This window comes from Saccopteryx leptura, unplaced genomic scaffold, assembly GCF_036850995.1.
Source record: "Saccopteryx leptura isolate mSacLep1 unplaced genomic scaffold, mSacLep1_pri_phased_curated manual_scaffold_56, whole genome shotgun sequence".
In the NCBI taxonomy this organism is placed as follows: Eukaryota; Metazoa; Chordata; class Mammalia; order Chiroptera; family Emballonuridae; genus Saccopteryx; species Saccopteryx leptura.
The window spans coordinates 2,042-18,389 of record NW_027095738.1 but is presented as its reverse complement, the minus strand read 5'-3'; the positions used below and the strand labels follow the sequence as shown (position 1 = coordinate 18,389).

The 16,348-nt window shown below is 41.1% G+C and overlaps 1 protein-coding gene across 2 annotated transcripts in view; it reads left to right on the top strand.

Annotated features, from left to right (window-relative positions):
• LOC136387056 (tudor domain-containing protein 7-like) overlaps positions 1–15,203 on the top strand; it is an 83,337-nt gene extending 68,134 nt beyond the window's left edge. The window contains exons 13-17 of one of the 2 annotated variants that reach the window (XM_066358118.1): positions 1,690–1,824; positions 4,272–4,382; positions 6,466–6,977; positions 10,722–10,882; positions 14,774–15,203. In XM_066358118.1, the coding sequence (XP_066214215.1) occupies positions 1,690–1,824; positions 4,272–4,382; positions 6,466–6,977; positions 10,722–10,882; positions 14,774–14,994 (1,140 nt within the window). In that variant the 3' untranslated portion in view covers positions 14,995–15,203. The remainder of the gene's footprint in view (positions 1–1,689; positions 1,825–4,271; positions 4,383–6,465; positions 6,978–10,721; positions 10,883–14,773) is intronic. The other variant, XM_066358119.1, reaches the window with a different exon arrangement.
• Positions 15,204–16,348: the final 1,145 nt, after the last annotated feature.

The following is a 16,348-nucleotide window of genomic DNA, read 5'->3' as shown; positions in this document are numbered from 1 at the left end:
TGTGGAAGACTAATGATGTGAAATATTTTTGAGACATTGAGTGAAAGGTAGTCAGTTATTAAATAGTATATACTACTTAGTACTGATACATTTTGAAATTCTTCCATGTATCCAGCCAACTGTATGCCGTGGCCATCACTCACTCTTCCTCCAAACATATCCTGAATGGTCTGCATTCACTTTCTCCACTATAGCACGTTCTCATTTTTATAAATCTTTTTTTTTTGTAAAAAGCATGGATAAAAGACTAGAAGGTTAATTATACTCTATAGATTACAAGTGATTTTTGTGTGTTTCTTTTAAGTATCTAAATTTTCTACAATGGAGGCATTTTACTAAAATAAGAAAAAAAATCCTTTTAAAGAAAAGCACCAATTCTAGGCATTTTCTTTCTCTGAAAGCTTGTTCTAACATCACTTCCTGGCTGGGTCAGCTACCCATCCTCTATGTTCCAATTGCACTCCATAGTACCCCACACATAACTTAATTATTGTCCTTACTCCATTGTATTATGGTTATATATGTGTCATCTCTCATGAGACTGGGAACTCTTAGAGATGGGAAAGTATGTCTCCATGGCCCAGTTATGCCTGGATACATTAGTCAATGTATGCCATCCATACTATAATATATATGTGCAGTATATATGTTTGACTAAATACATACATTTAAAAATATTGCCCCATACTACTATTTGTTTATTATGTCTTAAGAGATTTTTTAATTAATAAAATATTTTCTGGAGCAGTAGGAAAGGCTTTACTTTTGGTAACTGACTCCCACCTCAAGAGTGGTCCAGTTCTTCTTAACAGTAACCAGATTGAAGCACCGCCATTCTCACGGTGGCCGTCCATGCAGCTGTAGGCAAGGTGAAGTCCCTGCCCATAGCTGTCCCCGTGAGGCTGTATTTGGCCAGTGTGACTATATCCAGTGATGGCAAATACCACAATGGCTTATTAAGGGAAATTATGGGCGTTTAAAGATGCACCCAGTATCTTACATTGTGATGTTGCCATTTGATCACAAATAAGTAATTATTGTCTCAACTCAATGTGTAGTTTTCCCATTTTTGAATTATTAATTTGACCTTATTTTACCTCTCTTACTTTCTGAGTTTCAAATTTTTAGTTAGGACAAATTATAATAATTATCATTGGGTTTTCTGACAAAGCTGTAAATACCAAAATACATTATGATATAAAAATGTTTAGTATTTATTTGCTATAAGTAAAATTCTGTCTCTTAATTCTATTTTTTATTTCCTCATTGCTAAGACACAATAGCTTTTTCTCACATTTTAATATTTTGGAGAATAGATTGTATATTATAAACAGCAATATATAATGTATCAAATTATTTTACAAGTAATAGTGCCCTAGAATTTAAAACATAGCAAATATTACTATATTTATTAATTTTACTAATTATTACTAGTTTAGTGATTTTTACTGATTAAAAAGTGTTTAGTAATTGTTTAGTGATCGTTACTGATTAAATAAATGAACAACTAGATGTTGCAATCAATTCTACTCTGAAAGAATAACTATAAGTACATTTTAAAATAAGAAAAAATTTAATAACAGAAGTCTTTGTTGCTTTTGTATGCAGTTTAGAGATGAACAAAATGGCCCAGAACCGTTTGGCTGTTTGGAGGTGCTAATAAATTAGCTGACACTTGTCTCGTTGCAGATCATGAACGTTCACAGCAGCCGGACTCTAGACGTTCAATTCCTGGACTCTGGCACGGTGACCTCCATAAAAGTATCTGAGCTCAGGGAAATTCCCCCGCGGTTTCTACAGGAAGTGATTGCAATACCCTCTCAGGTACTGTGTGTTAGAGGCCGGGAGATTTGCTGGAAGAGACTTGAATATGCGTGTAGTCGTGTTGTGAGGTACCCTCTTCGTTCTGATCTTGAGAATGATCAAAGTCTGAGTCCGTAGCAAAGTTGGAAATGATCCAAATGGGGTTGTTCACTGGTTTTCAGATGTAAAATTCAACTGACTTAGACAAGAAGACCAGTCAGACTTACAGTACATTGTTTGATAAATGTTTGTTTTCAAGTATGTCGAGTCATTAGGCTATGTAGTGCAGTTAAAAGTCCCACCTTAATAATTTAGTCAATGCTGACTTCTACACAGCTTCAGGATATTTTCTGTATTTACCTCCAGAGTTCTTAGTTTAATTAGGTAACCATTCTCTTTGGAAATCTGTTTTTATTCAATCATTTTCTTGTATGATGTTTCCCCCATAGATTTTAGTAAAAAGATTAACCTCAGCCTATTCCTCCTCTATTGGTAAAAATGACTCGAATTTTGAATTATTTTGAATTAATTAAAATTGTTATGAACTATTTCCACCTTTAGGAAAAGTAGAGGATTTTTTGTGAAAATTAATCATTTTTTGAAATTAAAACTATTTGGCATTCTGTAATTTTAAAAGACTTCTTGATTTATATGTGTCAGAAGGTATCTTGTGCCATTGAAACTCAGTGAATAAAAAGCACTTGACCATAATTAGCAGGCTTTTATAACTCTCTCACTCCTCTCACCATTGCTTATAGTAAAATTACTATTACAGAGAAACTAACTTGTGATCAAGCCAGTTTTCAAAATTACCTTTGTTGTTGCTCAGCCATATGTTGAAGACTGTTCGACTTTAAGTGCTCCTTTCACTTGGTAGCACCTCTGGCCTCTGTATCTTTGCTAGAGCATCCAAGGACCAGCCCTACCTAGAAAAGTCCCCTGGACCGTGGGGGGAGGACAAGAGCTCCATCCCACTGCCCGACTGACTGAAAGGCACCCAGGGTGCCTTCTTTGTGCTACAGCATTAGAAACTCTGACAAATATTTTTCTTTGAATTTTGTGTAGATTCATTGTTTAATAGCTGTGAATTTGGGGGAACTTTAAAAGTCAGCAAGGCCAAGCCTCTGACTAACAGCATCTCCCCAAAAGATCTAAGTCAGAGCCACAAACTGATAGCCTGTTGGCTGTTACGATTTGCATGAATATTGCAAAGTATTCATGACCCATGAAACTGAGTTTGGGCTCTTGGCTCTTACAGTGTTTTAAAATGTGGATTGGGTGCCAGGATTTAAAAATCAAGTAATTTCACACCAAAATCCCTACTTCTAGCTTTTCTTGACAAAGTAGAAAATCTGACAATATTAAGCGTTCTCCTTTTTGCGCCAGTACTCTTGTGGGCACTTGGGAAGTGGCAGCTCCCCTGCAGGGCCATGCTGTCCAGTGCGCTGGCCTCGCCTGGCCACCTCACTCCCTCTTGACCTGCATGGCCCTGCAGGTATTAGAGTTTGCGGCCTCTCCCAGGGGCACAGTGAGAGACGGGGAACCCCCAAGGCAATTCCCTTCATAGAATTGCCTCCATCAATTCAAAGACTCCCACAAGACTGAAGGGGGTCCCTGAGGTCACCAATTACTCCCTGCTGGAGCTACTCCACAAAAGCTTGTTCAGTGACAGTGGAAGGCAGAAAGCACTGGGGAAAATGAAGCTTTTTAGCTAGCTATCTGTGGATTCGAGTTTTTAATTCTCATCATTACCACATCCTTCCAAAGGTGAACACAAAGGCCTGGCGCCCACAAGGCACTCAGAAAATGCTAAATGAAGCACATAAGCCTCCAAAAAATTTTTGCAACAGGAGTCAGTTTTCATCCAAGTGACACTTCATTTTTCAGTTGGATTTAGAGAGAAGTCTTAGATATGAGCCCCAATCCTGTCTTCTCAGTATTGTGATCCAACCGTCTCTCTACGTCCACCATCTGTATAATGGGGTCGTGACGCTAGCCTGTCAAACAGAAAATTGTAGGGTGAGAAGGACCTGAAGCACCTGGTGTAAGTCCTGGCTCATAATAGGAGTAACGACAGTAGTCTTAATGTAACAGAGCCAGGAACAAAGCAGGTGCTCCAGCCCGAGTGCTGTCATTGTCATTATTAGCTACTGCTGTTGCTTGCTTTTTTTTTTCTTTTTGTATTTTTCCAACTTTGCTCCATTGGAGCCTTGGCTGTGGGAGGGGAAGAGAGAGATAAAGAGGAAGTAGATAGGGAAGGGTGGGTGTTTCTCCTGTGTGCTCTGACAGGGAATCGAACCCAGGACTTCCACAAGTCAGGCCGACCTCTACCACTGAGCCAACTGGCCAGGGCTTGCTATTGCTTTTTATCTTGGCAACCTTTGACTGTGGGAACAGCATGTCAGCATTACTCAAAAGTACCTATTTTAAGGTAGTGTATTCACTTTTCCATCCTGTTTTCTTTTCAGGCCATCAAGTGCTGTTTAGCAGATATTCCACAGTCTGTCGGCATGTGGACGCCAGATGCTGTGCTTTGGTTAAGAGATTCTGTTTTGAACTGCTCGGACTGTAGCATTAAGGTTAGTTATCTTATTGGTCTTAATACATTTAGAAAGGGAGCTGTCAGCCAGAAGGGTTCACTTGGTTTTTGTGAAAGAATTTTATGTTACTGTAAACTGATGATTTCACATCTGACACATTTTTATAGTCAAGAGATTGGTTACATATGTAGGGAGAAGATACTTCATGGCTTAAATTTTATTTAAGAATTTATTCTGGGCCTGACCTGTGGTGGTGCAGTGGATAAAGCGTCGACCTGGAAATGCTGAGGTCGCCAGTTCAAAACCCTGGGCTTGCCTGGTCAAGGCACATATGGGAGTTGATGCTTCCAGCTACTCCCCCGTCTCTCTCTCCTCTCTCTGTCTCACTCTCTCCCTCTCTCTCTCTCCTCTCTAAAATGAATAAATAAAATAAAAATTAAAAGAGTCATTTAAAAAAAAGAATTTATTCTGTATCTCCAGTACTATTTTTACGTCCTTTATATAATTTTCCCATTTTTATTAAGGTAGCAGACATTGTTCTCTGCTCCCATTTTGTACTGGGATAAGGCATTATCCCAAGAGAGGGACCACCATATACCTCTTGATAAATGTTTCCACAAATCTTTTAAGTTCGCTATTTGTTTTTTCTAAAGTATAATAACTTATAAACAAATTATTTACACTGCTTTATTTATTTCACCAGCTTTTTGTCCTTCACTTTGCATCTTCACATCAAAAAATTGCTCATATTTTTAAGAATAGAAATGTAAAATGACATTCTTCTGTTTTAACTGATGCATATACTCTTATCATTTTATATAAAAATTTAACGATGAAATGTCCTTGAGAAATACCTTCGTGAAGATACCTAAATTATTCTAGCCCACACCGATTTTTCTATCTTCACACTTTTTGGGTTTATAATGTACAGTTACACACTTAATCATGTACCATTTTATATTCTTTAATTGATACACGATAATTACTATTGTTTTCTTGGCTACTTTTTCAGCTCCTAAAACCAGGGCAGTGGGTATTCAATAAAAATATTTTTAATGGTTGATTTTTGAAATGGTACTTCTGTATTGTAAGTATTAAAATGAATTAGCAGGTGGTACTTCATTAGCACTCCAAATGATGAATTTAAATAGAGTTATCTTGCTAGGAAAGAACTTTTTAAATGAAGTGCTGTGGAAGGATCACCTTGCAGGTGTCTCCCTGTCTTCATGCCTGTGTCTCTACCTTTTGTTTCTAGCCTAATGGGATTTTTTTTTTTAAAAATGGATGTGGCTAGAAGGATCTCATTTTTGACATTTCTGAGCTAAACCAAAGGAGCTGGTGAGGTGATTTACAGTCCTCTAGCCTTTTGGGAACCACAGCAGTGCAGTCCCAGTTATCGATGTATCGATGTATGATGATCTAACAAGAAGAGACAGCCAGGAAGCCAAGGGTCTCCTGGAAAAAATGTGCAGAACTGCAATTTTGGCCTGGAGCTTTCTCCCTCTTTTACTTCCAAGGCCCCTCTTCTCTCCTATAGCTGGGGAAGGGGTGAGGAGTGAGGACAGATAGTAGGACAAATAAGGGAATCAGACCAGAGGTCCCAGAGGGTATGGTGAATGTCAGAGCCTTCTCCTCCCTCCCAGTCTGAGGTACGCCAGCCTTAAGCACAGTGCTCAGAAGGCATTTTGCCATTGTTGTGATTGTTTGTCGTTGTTGAGGTTGGGTGATAAGCACATGGGGACTCGTCCTACTGTTCTTTATTTTGAGTGTTTTAAAATATCATTAATAAAAAAATTTTGAATCATGATATATAGAATCACTTCCTTTCAGTGATCATGCCCTCTAGCAAGTTATAAGGTGTTCTCAGAGGTTTTAGAAGTTAGTAAATTTTTCACTTCCATAAGCTTGCTGCTGGTTTCTGGCCTAGTTATGAGCTTATTCATTGCTACAGCCATGATAGATAATTCATCTGACCTTAACTAAGATGACTCTGAGCAAGTTGGGTTTTTTGGCTTTGTTTTCTGCAAAATACTATTTTAATATTAAAGTTAATATTATAACCACCTCTCAGGATTCAGTGTAAACCTGAATGTCTTGAATTGGTTTTTCATGTTTCCCAAAGGTTACAAAACTGGACAAAACACGAGGGATCGCATATGTTTACTTATTCACTCCTAAGAATTTCCCCGACCCTCACCGCAGCATCAACCGTCAGATCATGAATGCAGACTTGTGGAAGCATCAGAAGGATGTGTTTCTGAGCGCCATCCCCGGTGGTGCCAGCTCTCCCGGCAGCAAAGCTGGGAGCACCCCCGGCACTGGCAGCCCTGCAGCGAACGTCAGAAAGAGCCTCCAGGACGTCAACAAGAAGTTCATGGGGGAGCGCAGTTGTTCTTTCCCCGTGGAGGAACTGCCCCCTCTGCCTCCGCCTGTCCCCTTGTCAAGGCCAGGGGAGCACATGGATGTGTACGTGCCTGTGGCCTGTCACCCAGGCTACTTTGTCATCCAGCCGTGGCAGGAGATTCACAAGCTGGAAGTTCTGATGGAAGAGATGATCCTGTATTACAGTGTGTCTGAGGTGCGCCACATTGCAGTGGAGAAGGACCAAGTGTACGCGGCCAAAGTGGAGAATAAGTAGGTCCTTGGACAAAGCGTTTTATTCTAGTCCTGAGAAAGATATAGAGAGTGATACCAGCAGTCCTTGAGCCCTGCAGGGGGATGTTGAATTGATGAATGGAAATTTTGAATGTAAAATTAGATTAATGAATTGTGCAGTTTTCTAATATTTAAAATGATGTCCTGTATCTAAAACTCTAGTGACCATATTCCTGTTAAAACCTAATCATATCTGAACTGAAGGTTTACATTTTTTTCTACTTTTCTGTTAGAAAAAAAATTTGTTCAGAAAATAATGTTTTTAATAACCTTTTAATTTTAAAAATGTTTATTGTAGAAAAACTTAAAAATACAAAAATATATACAAAATTAAAATCAGCCAATCAGACATTCTCTTTGTTCAACTACTTACATAAATTTAATTTTTCCTATACATACTACACAGTTGTATTATTGTTACGTATAATATTGTACTTAACATTTTTACCTGACACAATCCTGTGAACAGTGTTTCATGTGATAAAATTGCTTTACAAACATTTTTAATGGCTGAATAATAGTTCATCATATTATAGGATTTTTTCTCCCAAATTTTTTACTATTATAAATAATGTTGAACATAAATCTTTGTTCACATATCTAATTACTTATGGGATAGATTCCTAGAAGAGAAAATACTTGTTCGATTAAGGATTCTTCATATGTGTTGTCAGTTGCTTCCTAGAGCGCGTGCGCCACCTTTTATAAGGTGCAGCGATGCATTGCGTTTCATTACTCTGGCCATTAGACAGTGAGAACCACAGTTCTGACATTTGTTTAGCACTTCAGTCTTCTTTTTTTCTTTTCACATTTGAATCCAGCTCCTCCTTTCCTGAAGTACGTGCTAGTTCCAACCCAGTGAGGCCCAAGCCCTAAACTCTGCACACGGGCCCCAGGAGCCGTGGAAAATGGCACAACTGTCCCTTGTCCCATTCCCTTAGCCAGCTTTCTTAGGGAAAATGACCAAACTTTTTTGATGATGCTGAAAACAAGGAATTGTATCTCCCTCTTGCCCCGAAACACATCAACACACACAAACACACATACATACACGCCCAACTCAATTTCAAAGGTCAAACTGCTTATTTTTTTTTCTATAAAATGTTTTCATTCTTTCTTATGATAGGAAGTATAGGAATTGATAAAGTTTTATTATTTTCATGGGAGAAAAATACCAATTTTTTTTAACTCTTAAAAGTGAGAAAGATAGTAGCTCTCATTCCAAAAAAGCATCCAACTTCTATGGTGCAAGCTTTTCATCTTCAAAGTAGCATTTTCACTGTGTCAGGTTATTTATAACCATAAGCATAAATGGGTTGAATTCAATACAGGAACATTATTGGTGTAACTTTGCTTCAATCAGAATTCTTTGCAAGATAATTTAATCGCTGTTAAACTAATGTTACCTGTTGTCTGAGGGGCAGATTAATGATACTCAGCTGGGGGTGGGGTGTTCTACTTGGGGCAAGTGTTGTGTGGAGGAGGAGCACCCACAAGCTGGAGACCTAGGACTTCAGACTCTTCCCCACCCCATGTGGCCGGCAGATCTACCGCAGGGCTGTTGAGCTTTAACGGATTCATCTGTCCCCAGATAAGCAAGGAATGTTTTGTAGACAAGAACAGATTACCTGATATTTTTTTAAACTCTATGAACTGAATGCATGTAAAATGTTTAGAGTTTCTATCTTGCTTACAACCCAGAAGTATCTACTAAACCTTATCCCCCCCTATGGTTAGTTAAGACATAGTAGTGTTGGATGCATTTTTTATCACAGTGGTTTCCAAATCTATGTTGGCTAAGACTGGCCTGGAATACCTATTGAAATAGAGATTTTCCTTCCTCACTCCAGACACCCTGCATCAAAACCTCTGGGGGTGGGACCCCAGGATCAGGTGATACACAAGCAGCCTTGTACTGAAATTGGAAACCAAGCCTTTATATTAAGCTGTTTTGAAAATTGAAAGCTGAGGAGAAATACAGTGTGCAACACTCCAGTTCACTGATGGCTCTCTGCCCACTGCTCTGTCCTTCTTATTGAGTGACTCAAAGCACAGACTGCCATCATTGCCCTGTACAATTTAAAGACATTGCTGCTGGTAGAAACCAAAGGTTTTCATCTCCTTTTACACTTAAATAAATTAGCGACATGCACCAAACTAGCATTTCCACATATGAAAATTTCTCTTTAATTTGGCCTGAAGTTCTTATCTTCATTTTAATACTAATTATATTGATAATGATGGCTACCATTTGCCAAGTGCCTAGTATGCCAAATAAATAAAGTGCTAGGCACTTTTTATATATTATTTCTGCAAGTGAATTAAAATTAAATATTACCCATGAGATAACAAGACTCAGAGAATAAATGATGAGCCCAGGGTCACCTAACTGGAAAATGGCCCAGCGCAGGTGGGACTCCGCCCAGGAGTTTGGCCCCCAAAGCTCTGATGTACTTACTTTGGTACCTTTTTGTGTCCCTGCTATCTCTGCAATTCATGGATTTTTCCTTGCTGTGCTTTTGCCTAATTTGAAGGTTTCTAGAGTTTCCCTCAGAAGCCCCCCATGACATACAGGGTTAAAGCTGGCCACTCTGTAGCTTCTTACTGCAGTTCACCTGAGAGCAGCCATGGAAGTGTCCTGTACCCATTCTCCACCAGGTGTGAGCTGGCTGGGGCATCAGTCCAGTGTGGCCAGCCCCAGCCCAGCAGAGTGTGGGACTGCTTTCCTGTTCCGCTGGGCTTGCTCCTAATAAACCTGTTTCAGAGGGTGTTCGGGTCTGCCCCCTGAGGCAGGGCCCAACCCCCACCATTCAGAGGAGCAGAGAGCCCCTCCATAGACACTTCCCTGTTAGACGTCGTGAACAATCGTCCCTGCCTTAGTGTAATCATGTCATCAGGATGATAGGACCTTCAAATGGCCCTTCATTCCTGAGTTTGCAAGCCTAGGTTTTCCTCATTTTAACACTGTAGGCCAAGATGTACATCTGTATATTGTGTGACTTTCTGGCACCTCAAACACTGGATCTTCCCCTATACTCCCCTACCTTTTCCAGGTTCTTGAAGTGGTAGGTTAGATTTTTTATTTTGTTTTTTAATGTCTTCCTTGGCATAATTAAAATTGTCAACTTTACATTACTTTTTGTAATTTTTTCCCAACCTCCCTTCCCAGTCTTTCTCCCCCATTCCACCCCCCCCCCCCATTCCACCTCCCAGGTGTCCTTTAGTGTTTGCTCCACTCCAAACCACCAGGCCCTGTAGACTTCTGTGCTTTCTTCCCAGGTGTGTCTTTACCCTGGCCTGGTCCTGCTTGCCTCCCTCTGCCCATCTTCTTACACGTGTACCTTGTCCCAAAGCTGTGGCCATCCCTGTCTGCCCAACAGAATGAAGGGATCCACTAGCCCTGTCCTGACCATCCTCTGTGGCATCTGTTTCTTTCAGCGTTGTGATGGTTGGTAGATTATGTCTCATTCTCCTTTAGCTCCATGAGGCCTGAGGAAAGTGGTGGAGGTGAGCCAGTTCCATCAAACGGGCCGGTAATGAAGCCGAGAGTAGTAACCTTCAGAAAAAGCAGCAGCAATCTCTTTAAAAACTTCTATGATAATATAGTTTTATATTTTGATAATGTTACTCATATTAATTTTTCTTTTTATCATAAAATGGTATCCTTAAGCAGATGTTGACTTTGTGTGTTTCTTCTTCCTTTTTAATCCTGTGCACATGTAGATGGTACAGGGTGCTTTTAAAGGGAATCCTGACGAATGGATTGGTATCCGTGTATGAGCTGGACTATGGCAACCATGAATTGGTCAACATAAGAAAGGTGCAGCCCCTAGTGGACATGTTCCGAAAGCTGCCGTTCCAAGCAGTCATGGCTCAACTAGCAGGTGATTTCTGTGGAATTCGAACTCATTCCCCAACATAGTTTATATTGTCATTTTGTCCTGGGTACTTAGGGAGTACAGAATCATTGGCCCATTGAGGTAACTTTCACTTTTTTTTCTTTTTGCACAAACAACTTCCTGACCGTAATGGAGATAATTTTAATGATCTCTCACAGTCATGCCCTCCAGCTGCTGTCTGTATCTGCTGTGTCTGTATCATGCCCTGTATCTGCTATTTCTGTTTCTCCACATTCCTTTCTCTCTGGTTTCATGTATGAGTTTATTTCTAAAGCTGTAATCTTAGCACAGGTACAATATTGCAGTCTGCTTTTTACAATTAGCATTTTTTCCCTAATTTTGGGGTGGCTGTTTGGTGGTCTTGATAATGATTTATAATAGTTACAAAATATTCTGTTTAATCATATTTCCCTATTGTTAAATGTTTAGGTTCTCTATACTATTATTGTAGCATTAAGGAAAAAAAACTTGGCCCTGGCCGGTTGGCTCAGTGGTAGAGCGTCGGCCTGGCGTGCAGAAGTCCCGGGTTCAATTCCCGGCCAGGGCACACAGGAGAGGCGCCCATCTGCTTCTCCACCCCTCCCCCTCTCCTTCCTCTCTGTCTCTCTCTTCCCCTCCCGTAGCCGAGGCTCCATTGGAGCAAGGATGGCCCGGGCGCTGGGGATGGCTCCTTGGCCTCTGCCCCAGGCGCTGGAGTGGCTCTGGTCGCAGCGGAACGACGCCCCGGAGGGGCAGAGCGTCACCCCTGGTGGGCGTGCCGGGTGGATCCCGGTTGGGCGCATGCGGGAGTCTGTCTGACTGTCTCTCCCTGTTTCCAGCTTCAGAAAAATACAAAAAAAAAACAAAAAAAACTGCTGCTATGTATACTAGCCAAAACAAACAAACACAGAGACAACCTAAATAACCAATAGGAGGAGAACATCACACAATTAAATATTTCATACTTTATTGCATAAATTATAATCTACATGATAGATGTTGACAATTATAAAACATTCCTGAGTCATAGACTATGACCATTGTCATGGTCAACTGAGTTCCCAGTCTCATTGCAACTAAGCACACAAGTGTCTGATTTCATATTCCCACCAGCCTATTAACTAGCATTAAAATTTGAGGTACTAACTTAATAGATGGTACTTACATGTAATATTGTGTTTGAGACTTCTGTCCTCTCTTTTGTAAGAGCGGTCCAAACCCTGGTGGCTTCTCTGCATGCACTGTACCCGTAGGGCACTTGAGCACTCAGATGCAGCTCGCCTGGAGGCGTGTTGGCATTTGCAGAGGGTGTGGAGGCCGCAAGGGCAAGGGGCACAGACACTTGCAGTTGTCTGGGCTCTCTGTGTCCTACTAGGCTGGCTGTGGGGAGCTGTGACCACATCATGCCACCTGAGTCCTCAGCCCTGCTCACTCCACACACTTAGTACATGGCAGAAGTGATTTGACCTCAGAAATGAAAGCGATTCTGTATGTGGAGTTTTCTTGTGATTATTACTGACCAGCTTTTATTGGCCAGGTATAGTCTGCCTTATTTTTGAAGTATTTGCCAGTTTCTTTGTGTCTCCTACTCGGATTCAGAGGAACTCCCATGGTAGTTGGATATAAACCCAAAATGGCATTTTATCAATAGCATGGCTACCCCTGCTCAGCGTTGAACTCAAACCGCTAAGTGGTTTTCTTCAGATTTTATGGATAGGTTTTTTTTATCTTTATTTTCTGATAATATTTTGTTAACAATACATTTTGTGAAACATGATAATCAAACTGTCTGGAGAAGGGGTCCCCAAAACACTGTTATCCCCACACCCACATCATGGCTGCCGTCCCTGGTACTCACTGTGGGCATGGGGCTCTACCAGCCGCTTCCTTTCATTAAAATCCCCCCACAGCAGAAGGTCAGGTCCTGTCAGGATGACTATTATACAGATCAGGAAACAGCAGCTTAGCTTAGAAACTATTCTAGGCTTCTCTTGTGGAAAATGCGTAATAATCGAAAAATTCAGCCTATTCGCTATATAGATAGTAAATCTTTTAAAGATCTTTTTTTAATTAATTAATTTATTTATTTATTTATTTTTTACAGGGACAGAGAGAGAGTCAGATAGAGGGATAGATAGGGACAGACAGACAGGAACGGAGAGAGATGAGAAGCATCAATTATCAGTTTTTCGTTGCGACACCTTAGTTGTTCATTGATTGCTTTCTCATATGTGCCATGACTGCGGGCCTTCAGCAGACTGAGTAACCCCTTGCTCGAGCCAGTGACCTTGGGTCCAAGCTGGTGAGCTTTTTGGTCAAGCCAGATGAGCCCGCACTCAAGCTGGCAACCTTGGGGACTCGAACCTGGGTCCTTCCTTGTCTCAGTCCAACGCTCTATCCACTGCGCCACCGCCTGGTCAGGCTAAATCTTTTAAATTATATATGAAACTCTTGGACCTTTATCACTAGGGGACATAATTTATAGTTTATCTACTCTAGTACTCTGCTCACAAAAATTAGGGGATCAGGGAACAAACCGATACTCCAGTACTTTTAGCCTTTTGTGTAGTGCATTTTCACCAATGAAATAAAGGTTGGTTTTGCATCTCATATGCATAATTTAAAAACTTTGACTTGTTTGTTTTTCTGATGTTCTTGTTCAATAAAAAATGAAATGCTTTTTTTTAATCACTTCATATTCATTTTGAAATATCCCCAAATTGGCCCTGGCCGGTTGGCTCAGCGGTAGAGCATCGGCCTGGCGTGCGGGGGACCCGGGTTCGATTCCCGGCCAGGGCACATAGGAGAAGCGCCCATTTGCTTCTCCCCCCCCCCCTTCCTCTCTGTCTCTCTCTTCCCCTCCCGCAGCCAAGGCTCCATTGGAGCAAAGATGGCCCGGGCGCTGGGGATGGCTCCTTGGCCTCTGCCCCAGGCGCTAGAGTAGCTCTGGTCGCGGCAGAGCGACGCCCCAGAGGGGCAGAGCATCGCCCCCTGGTGGGCAGAGCGTCGCCCCCTGGTGGGTGTGCTGGGTGGATCCCGGTCGGGCGCATGCGGGAGTCTGTCTGACTGTCTCTCCCCATTTCCAGCTTCAGAGAAATACAAAAAAAAAAAAAATATATATATATATATATATATATATATATATATATATCCCCAAATTTTTGTGAGCAGTATATATGTGAGCTAATTTGTTAGTTTAACAGTATTTCTTGAAAAATACATATTTTCTCAATTTTGTTTTCAAACCTGATTTAGAATTCTCTAACTTGAGCTCTCAACTTTAGAAAGTCATGGGGAGTTAGAAAAACCTGGGGCTTAAAACTCATTAGGCCCAACCAGTTTATTTCAGAAGGAGACCGAGGCCTGGGAAATGCACTGATTTGCTCCAGATCGGACCACTTGATAGAGGAGGAGCCAGAAACAGTAACTGAGTCTCCAGATTTCAGCCCAGTGCTTTTCCCATGATGTCGTAGATAATAATTTTGAAAAATCAGTACCTTAATTTTTTTACTATATCTGGTTCATCAAGGGGGGGAATCTATAAATAAGAGAAATGTCATCAATATCACTGATGTTTTATTCCCCCTATTTATCTCCATTATCCGTTTAAGTTTTCATATACTGTGTGTAGAGGAATGGGCAGTAGTGACTATACCTTCATTTATAACACAGCATTAAATCTCAAAACTGTCTGTAGGTAAAAGCTTACAGAAGTAACCCTGTTTAGAATAGAAAAACTAAATGCTGGACTGTTTCAAGATTGTTCAGAAACTGTTTTTTCAGTCAGGCAAGTCTAACCTGGCATGTTTAAGCTACTTGGGAACTGACTAAATATATTTCCATTTTAACGGATCAAAGAAAGGCTCATTTTCCCCTCACTGCTCTGCTCTCTCCTAGGAGTGAAGTGCAGCCAGTGGTCTGAGGAGGCTTCGATGGTGTTTCGAAGTCATGTGGAGAAGAAAGCTCTGGTGGCGCTGGTGCAGACAGTCACAGAAAATGCTCACCCTTGGGACCAGAAAGTAGTGGTCTACTTAGTGGACATGTCGCTGCCATACACGGACATCTGGATTCATGATTTCATGTCAGAATATCTGGTAGAGCTTTCAAAAGTTAATTAATCACTGCCTCTGAGACCTTGACAACTAATTCAGATTTTCTAGCAATAACAAAATGTAGTAGTAGACTTAAAAAATCTTCTCTCTGCTACATGGCTCTGACTGCTGTGAGGATTGAAAGGAGTATGTTATGTTCGATGGGAAATATTTAAGTTGTGTTTAACAGTTGACTTTTCAAAGAAAATTGTACTTAAATTATTACTATATTAGAATAAAAATGTTTATCAATATAAAAACTGACTACCTCATAATTTCTAGGCTTTATGATCTTCAGATGAAGATTTTCCCGTTCTATTCATGTTGCCTTCCTTGCGGCGCTGGGTTCTCCTCCTGTTAGACTGGGAATCTCATTACTTTACCCTGATGTGTAGTGCTGTGTCCCCAAGTCACCACACTGTGTGGACTGTCCTGAGACTTTAGCACATCGGCATTGCCTGTGGCACTGCGGGAGGAACAGCCAGGCAAACCAACACGTCCCTCCCCCCAATCTTGCATGGCTTCTCATTCCCCAGGGAATCCATATGAAGACCCAGGCCTTCTACAATCACGCTACCCAGCCTCATTGTCCACCATTCCCTGTCCCAGTCACACTAGACCTTTATCTGGTCCCTGAACCCTGTGCATGTTCATCAGGATTCCTGGTATTCTCAAGCAAGCCTTGCTTCCCCCCCCCCCCAAACTATAGTGATATACTGGTAAATGTTTGAGGACTGGTTCTAGTGGCATGTGTGGGGGGAGTGCGCCTTGATTTGTAGAGTCTGATGATTCCCATGTAGTAAATACTCCCTGCACTGTTCAGTTCCAGCTAACAGTGTGACATCACTGAATGTGGAGTCGGGAGGAGATGCGCCCAAGTGGCATTTGCAAAGCCTGCCAGTGGACTGCAGCACACCACTGCCTGAATCCTTCCCAGCAGACAGAATGAGACCTTGCATGTATCAGGCACATATAATGGTATGTGCTTGATAACAAATGGGCGGAATGGGTCAATGGGGAGAGATTAGAGGCTTTTGCAGTGGCCTAAGGGTGGGGAGGGGAGGCCCTGGACTAAGAGTGGAGCAATGAGACTAAAGAAAAAATATTAAAGGCTTTTGAAGTTTTTGGTTAGAATTATTAGAAATGACATCTTGGATATAGAAGATAAGGAAAAGGAGGTATCAAAGAGTGATGCCAGGTCTTAAGGCCTGTGTGGCTAAGATGATGACCCTCACTTTGGGAAGCTTAAAATTTTGATTTTGAACATAATGTGTTTAAGCTGATAGACCTCTGTGTGAGGATATGCATGAACTATTGGTAGTATGGAGTGGATTTCAGGGAGAAGACCAGGCTGGAGATAAAACACTTGAAAGTCATTTGC